Source organism: Lipophrys pholis (genome assembly GCF_963383615.2).
Source record: "Lipophrys pholis genome assembly, chromosome: 16".
Classification (NCBI taxonomy): domain Eukaryota; kingdom Metazoa; phylum Chordata; class Actinopteri; order Blenniiformes; family Blenniidae; genus Lipophrys; species Lipophrys pholis.
Window position 1 is genome coordinate 24,777,986 of NC_137634.1, and position 7,368 is coordinate 24,785,353.

A 7,368-nucleotide genomic window follows, 5' to 3' on the forward strand; every position below is an offset into this window, starting at 1 on the left:
TGTATTTCATCAATCAGCTGCAGTTTATCCAAAGGGGGAAAACACAAACCAGCAGCTTCGAATAAGGGAGTTACCAAATATCCTCAATTTCCTGGTTAAATGTGAATATTCTCATAATAACGTGCTCTTTGATAATGACTTTTTCTGTTATATATGCCTATAAAATATCACTTATGCTTCAGAAGATTAGTCTCAAAGCCATGCTGTCAGGGTAAGTTTATAAAAAACAACCATAATGCAACAGTTCACTGTATTTTGCACCAGAAGTTTTAATTAAAATTGTCTTTTTATTGAGATTGGACTTATTTTCTATTGTAATTCTTTGGTTTTTGTGAAAATATTGACAATTTCATCGCATATACTGTGTGACACAGCAAAGGAAACCTTCAAAGTTTGAATTTAAAGGTTATTGTGACTCTTATTTTACGCATGAAATTAGGCAGTATGTGGCCCATGGTCTAAACTGGCCTAAATGTTTGTTGTTTTCTGTCTTAAAAAGGAATTCAGGAACAAATGTGGTCCTTCGCTCTTCATGTCCTCACAACTTTGTCTGCGTTGACGCAAATTCTCTCACATTTCTACTTGGATTTTTATGTTCTTCCAGACTCTTTTAAAGTAAATACCAAGAACATGTGTCTTTTCTCTAGTTTTCAATGAGACAAATAATGGTTCAATTGGACTTTTGATCATTTCCACAGGAGTGCCACTGCCTGTATGTTGCTGTAAGGAATTCCAACATTTTCAGCTTGACTTTTTCTTAGTTTTCTTCCGTTTTAACCAGTTTATCTCCAAATATGATCCCATTCAGGCACCGATGACTGTCCCACTTCCCCTCAAGTGACTCCAATTTAAAATTAACATTTGCAAATAATTTAAGTTCAGACTGTGTTTGAATGAAAAGACAGAGTTTCAACGCGAAACTTGCATTTAATAAGTTGAACAATGTCTCGTATACAGTGTGGAGTGAAGATAACCACGTTTCTTAATGAAATAATGTTAAAAACTACTAATGTGATCAAAGTGTGAGTTGTTTGTGTGTCTGCAGTTGACCTGAAGTTGAGGGTTCACGGCCTGTATTGGTTTTGCCTGTAAGTGGATCTGGACCTGAGCTTCTGTTGTACAACAGAGAAAAGCAGCTTCTTAACAAACAGCTCAGAAATCAATAGTATCATAACAGCTGATATTTATTATTCATTAATAATGCCTTAACGGACCCAAACCACCTGCTGAGCGCAGAAGAAACCAACAACACAGAGATATTGGCTGTAAATCTGTAGATTTTTTGCTTTATATGAAGTATTTATGATATATTGGCTATAATGGAATTGCAATCGGGGGAAACCCTAATCTGCTTGGCTTCCTGTTTTTTTCTTTTCAATTATTCCCTAGGGACAGAAATGAAAAGAATCTTTTTCTACATGAAATTAATTGAAGCTTCATTATTGAACTTCATATTTTGGAGCTTTTCTAGACGGAAACAATAATATATTTGTTGTAGATGAGCCAAATACGTGGACTTAGAAGTATCCACAAATTAACACTGAAAACCTACAAACACATCAATTATATAACCAAAACTATTAAATCTGAAGCGACTATGAAAAACTGGACAAAAGGGAGTCTCACGTCCCCATTTCTTTAAAGCCAAAGTGACAGTTTTAAGAGATCAAATGCATCCAAAAACCTCGCCACACACACACATTTCCTATTTTTAACAAGTTCAACAGCTTCAGTTTTATTCTTGGCTACATCAGAGTGCCGTCCATTTGAAACCAAGGAGGAAAAGTGGGAGTTATCTCTTGCAAGGATATGCTAATTGCACGATATCAAAGAGGACACGGCCATTAGTAATTATTTCTAAAAAACTGTAAGCTTTTGAGATTCTCAGGGGGTTTCAGCTCTGCACATTTACACATGCTGCTGTTTTAGGTTCGCTCCAGCAGGTCTGGCGCTCATAAAGACACATTTTCCCCTGAAAAATTAAACCCTAAAAGTGATTTAAAAAATCCGTAATTAAAAGACATTTTGGACATAAGAATAGTTATTGACTGAGCACAGTGTGCCAGTGCCTCTTGGAGCCTCTGTGTTTGGAAAAATGCTGGTGACGCCTCTGTTCTCTCACAATATCGTGGATTAAATCGTGATTTTTCTTTGCTTCTAGTGGATTTTCCTCTTCATTCATAAAATTGTCCAACTTTAAGCTTCAGTGTTTTTTCTCTGGTTCCACCCTGTGAAGCATCAACCTCGGAGGAGCTCGAGGCGTCCGCAGAGACCCGCCATGCGCATTTCTCTGACGCGATAGAGCCGCGTGGACTTCATAACCCAGCGAGCTTGATCAATATTAGAGTCACTCAAGTATCAAATCCTATTCATCACCGCTGGGAAAGCAGCTTTTAGACGGACCTCCTCCACCTCCAGGCTTCTCCTGTTTCAGAGCAGCAGCTGCGCGCCTCCGCGGTGCGCAAAGACGCACGCTGTATCCAGGAGACAGAAACGCTGCTGTTCAAAGCTCATATTGCACCGGCCCATTAAGTGTTTCTTTGAGAAGCAAAAAACCCACTATTAACACTTTTATCAACAAACACGAGCCTGGTCTGCGGCGTGGGGGAGATAGAAAGACTAGAAATGGGTTTTAATGGGCACGTTTAAGCGCAAAAGGGGGTGAAATGTCGAAATTATGAGATTGTTTCCGTTTATAAAAAGTGTTTAATCCCAAAGAAAGGCTTTCAAATCATGAAGTAAAACGTGCACGGTTTATTTCAGCTTCTGTCGCTTACACAGACACATTTAAAGCACACTTTCACAAATGAAATATGTTCGTTTTTTCTTCTCCGGAATAAATTAAGGTTCAAATAAATAATGTAAAGGGGGAAAAAAACCTGAAATAAACAAACAAACAAAAAAAATAAAGATTTTTTTTTTCTCAAGAGTTTGGAAAATACGTATAAATAAGGCCAACTATTTTCCTTCATCAGAATATCTACAAAGTGCGCTCCACAAAGGTGTTAGTGAGTCATATAATAATAATAATAATAATAATAATAATAATAATAATAATAATAATAATAATAATAATAATAATAATAATAATGTTTCCATGAGGGCACAAAGGGGGACAAATTATACGATAATAATTTGATTGTCAAAGCGTCATTGCAGTGAACATACAACAGGTTTACACATCAGTGAGTCTTCTATAGGCCTAATTCAACAGTAACCCAGTGGCAGAGGAACCAAAACCAAAAAACACGTTAAAACCAAACCAGAAAATAAACATCTCCTACTCGTGTGTGTTTAAAAATCACCATGAACGTGCCAACACTTTGCGTAATGAGGTAGACACACAGCTATACCGTGTGAATGCGTATATCCGTGCGCGTGTTCGTGTATATCTGTGTGTGTGCGCGTGTGTGTGTGTGTGTGTGTGTGTGTGAGAGAGAGAGGGAGAGAGAGATAGGAAGACAGTGTGTGTGCTTCTTATTGCAGATGCATTCATTTAGGAGGGATGGGTTTTGTTTTTTTGTTTTTTGTTTTTTTTTCTTCATATTTTTGGAGCCATAACCAGAACAACACTCATCTCTCCTCCTTGTTACGAGTAAACCATGCAATGGATTACAGTCATTGTTGTGCCTCAAAACTGAACGGTTTGATTTTTGTCCCCAGAAACGTATTGAATTTCTAAAGAAACAAACAATTTCAATACATTTCAATGAGGGTTTTTTTTCCCCACCACACACGGAGGTGCAACATATTCACAAGTATTTACATTGATAAATATAAAAAAGCTATTCCGGCTGAGGAGGGTCATAATAATAATCATTATTACTCCTCCTGTCCCGTTTCAATTATTATTCTTTTTTTGTACAATAATTGCCATATGAATGAAGTAACGGAGCACTTCTGCCACACTGGTGATCTCTTCTGCGTGTTCCACAGCAGAACTTCTGAGAAGCGCAAAGATTTTAGAGTTTTTTTGGACAGTGTGTCAGTCTTTAGTCTCCAAGTCCCTTGTGCTACGCCTCCACTGTCAGACTTTAGAAAGAAAAGAAAAAAAGACGGTACACCGTTGTATCCAGAGTTTGCTGTTCATACTGTCACCGTGTTCCACTTCCACACCAGACCCCGCAGCGCCACGCAGGATTTCTCGTTTTTTTTTCGTTGCATTTTACTTCAAAAAGAAAACAAAGAAACACGTCGTGGCTGTTTGCATGTGGCTTGTCGGTGATGTTGCGCTTCAAAAAGAAAAAAAGAAGAAGAAAAGACAACGTGGCTGTTTCCACAGCTGGAGTTTATGTTCTGGTGCGTAAAAGCCCAAAAAGCTGCTCCGTTTTTAAAGCTTTATTTTCTCCCAAAAATGTTTCTTGTTTGGTCGGAAATAAATAAAAAAAGATTAACGTTTTGTGCTGTTTTTTAATTTAAATTTTTTTGATCATGAGACGTTTTTATTTAGAAAAACTGCAATAAATAATCGGTGTTAATGCCAAAGGCACAACGGTGTACCTTTTTTTATGTTTGTTTTTCGTTCTGACAGTGGGCAGCAGCAGATTGTCTCTGATTTGTCTCTTTTTATGGTTGTAAACGGGCCAGAAAACCCGCAGCTTTGCTGGTCTTAGTGCGTCGCAGAAAACTTCATTCGTTTCTGTTTTTGCCTCTGATTGCAAAACCAAACGCGGACCACGTTCTTTTTCAGGTCCAGTTTTTCTGCGATGGCGGCGATCTTCTCCGACGAAGGCCGCGGCTGCACGGCGAAATAAGCCTCCAGGGAGCGCTTCTCCGGGGCCGCGATGGACGTGCGTTTCCTCTTCTTGTCGCCGCCGTTGAAGATCTCCGGCTTGGACATCTTCTCCCGCTGCGCGCGCTCCGCCTCCTCCAGCCAGGCCTCCAGGATCGGCTTCAGCGCCACCATGTTGTTGTGCGACAGCGTCAGGGACTCGAACCTGCAGATGGTGCTCTGGCTCAGACACCCTACCCCGGGGATCTTCAGGTTGGCCAGGGCCGCGCCCACGTCCGCCTGGGTCACCCCGAGTTTGATCCGCCTCTGTTTGAACCTCTCCGCGAACGACTCGAGCTCCCGGGGATCCGGCTCCGAGTCCCCGCCGGGATTCCCCAGAGAGCCGTGCGAGCCCAGCGCGTGCGGGTGCATGTTCATGGACTGCGGGTGGTGGTGGTGGTGCTGCATGTGGTTGATGGCCGACATGTGGGCGTGGGCGGTGTGCGAGGCCGAGGAGCAGACGTCCGAGCCGGGCATGCCTCCCAGAGAGATGCCCGGTGTGAGGTGGTCCAGCAGGTCGCCCTCCAGGCCCTGCGACGGCTGGTGGTGCCCCGGGTGGTGGTGGTGGGAGGTCAGCACGGACGGGTGGTGCAGGTGCGCGGAGGAGGAGGTCGGGGTGCAGGTCATGCTGGTCATCGTGGTCATGGTGTGGTAAGTGGCGTCTGGCTTGAAAGGGTGGCTCTTCTGCGCCACAATGTCCACCGCGGCCAGAGCCTCGGCTCTCTGCAGCAACGTCTCATCGAAGCCGGCGAAGATGTTGCCCTGAAGCTGCGACAGGAGCAGAAATCACACGTTTAGAAGAGGAAATCCCCAATCCGAAGGAAATTATCATCCATTTAACTTCTGGACTCAGTTTGCACATCAAACTCAATCGTATTCTATATTTTTAGTCAATTTAGATTTTGGAGAGAAACTCATATTAATAATGTAATATTAATCAAAAGAAACATTACGCTATTTTAAAACATAATTTCCACCATAAAAGTTTCCAAACAAACCAGATGGAACTGGTGCGTAAAAACTGCAAAACGTCTGGCTCAGATAATAAAGAGAATTTCGTGGCTTGACTCGTTTTTCCAGCTTAAAACTCCAAACTTAACGCGTAAAAACTGCAAAATAAACATTATTCATCTTAGTTGTTCAAATAAAGCAATCTAATCCAGCTTGGACGTGTCTAACGTCTGGAAAGTGTGTCAACGTGGAAGGATATTCATTTAAAATTAATATTTACGATCTCCTGAATAATTTCTGCGGACAATGAAATGAGACGGGTGTGAGTTTGAATATGAATGGGGACAATATGAGATAACACGCGCTCAGAGAGTCCACGCGGCCTCTAGTTTCTCTTCCATCTTTTTTTTTTTACTTGCTTCACTTTTTAGGGTCCACTCACACTCGGAGTGTCCTCCGGGCGCACAGTCGCGTCTCTGAGACGACTCAAAGTAGCAGAACCCCCATCGTGTTTTATTTCCTCTCGTCCTCCTCTCTGCTGCTGCTGCTGCTCCTTTCAATGACCTTTCATATTTGCATTAAATTATTATGATCTGTTTTTCATGAACAGCTATTTTGTTTTACAATTCCATTTTCCGGACGCAAATTTGGCTGATGGCATTCTTAAAAAAAAAAGAAGAAGGATTTGATTGCACAAACCGGGTTAAGTTTCTTATTCATATATATGCTGTATATTGATACTAACAGGTCTACTTGTGTTGCAAACACATCCTGATAAAATCCAGACACATTCAAGCTTTGCTTCATTACGCATTAGTTCACAACCCACAAACTAGTCAATTTATTATTACAACAAACAGCAACTCCTCCGCGTTATTTGGTAAATATAACCGAATTAAACTCCGGATTTTGCTTTCGGTTTTGTTGTTTGGTTTTTTCCGGGAGTGAAGAGTGACATGCAGACTCACCGACGGTGTGGGCAGACAGGCTCTGCGGATGGCCTCCGAGCTGGAGTGCAGCGGGGTGTACTTGGGCTCGTGCAGGATGGGGTGCATACTGAAAGGCTGTTTGCTGTTCATCGACATCATGATTGCAGGCGTAAAGGGGGGTCGTTGCCCGTCGTACGCGTACGATTCCGTTTTGGTAGATTTTCTAAAAAAAAAAAGAGGTGCCTCAGAGAGGAAAATGACAGAACTGCCTTCGCGCAGGTGGAAAGTCAAGAGGAAGGCACACAAAAAAGAAAAGGGGGTCAGAGACGGAATTGGTTTTGAACAAAAAAAAAACCAAGAGAAAAGATCAGGAGAGGTAACTCCCGGACTCCTGCGGGTCCTCTGGATCCTCTTCCCACTGTAAATGACTTCTATAATAAAGACGCTCCTCGCCTGCAGCGTCTATATTGGACAAACGGCGCGCAGGCGCGTCCTCATTGGAGGAGCCCTACTCCCCCCGCCGGGCGAATCCACCAATCAACACGAAAGGAAACGAGGCAAGGCTCCGCCCACAAGCGTGCCGAAGCAAGGGGAAGGGTGGCGTTTCGTGTCGCTGGTAAAAAATATCGGTTGAATCAAGTTATGTGAGTGAATGAAACAGACGTGCGTATAAAGGAGCAAAGCGATCTGCTGTAACGTCCAGGACCAGGGCAGGTT

At 42.3% G+C, this 7,368-nt stretch overlaps 1 protein-coding gene across 1 annotated transcript; it reads right to left on the bottom strand.

Moving 5' to 3' along the window:
* Positions 1–3,551: 3,551 nt before the first annotated feature.
* Positions 3,552–7,083, bottom strand: pou4f4 (POU class 4 homeobox 4). Its single transcript, XM_080482518.1, has 2 exons — positions 6,691–7,083; positions 3,552–5,539 (listed from the first exon to the last, which is right to left on the bottom strand). Exons 1-2 carry the CDS (start codon positions 6,808–6,810, stop codon positions 4,610–4,612), a joined length of 1,050 nt encoding a protein of 349 aa, XP_080338644.1. The 5' UTR covers positions 6,811–7,083; the 3' UTR covers positions 3,552–4,609.
* Positions 7,084–7,368: the final 285 nt, after the last annotated feature.

What these genes read in the sequence shown, in the direction of transcription:
- pou4f4 (XM_080482518.1), bottom strand. Translation starts at nt 6,810, where the DNA reads ATGATGTCGATGAACAGCAAACAGCCTTTCAGTATGCACCCCATCCTG. An exon ending in CCTGTCTGCCCACACCGTCG is followed by an intron (nt 5,540 to 6,690) that starts GTGAGTCTGCAT and finishes CTCCTGTCGCAG; the next exon opens with CTTCAGGGCAACATCTTCGC.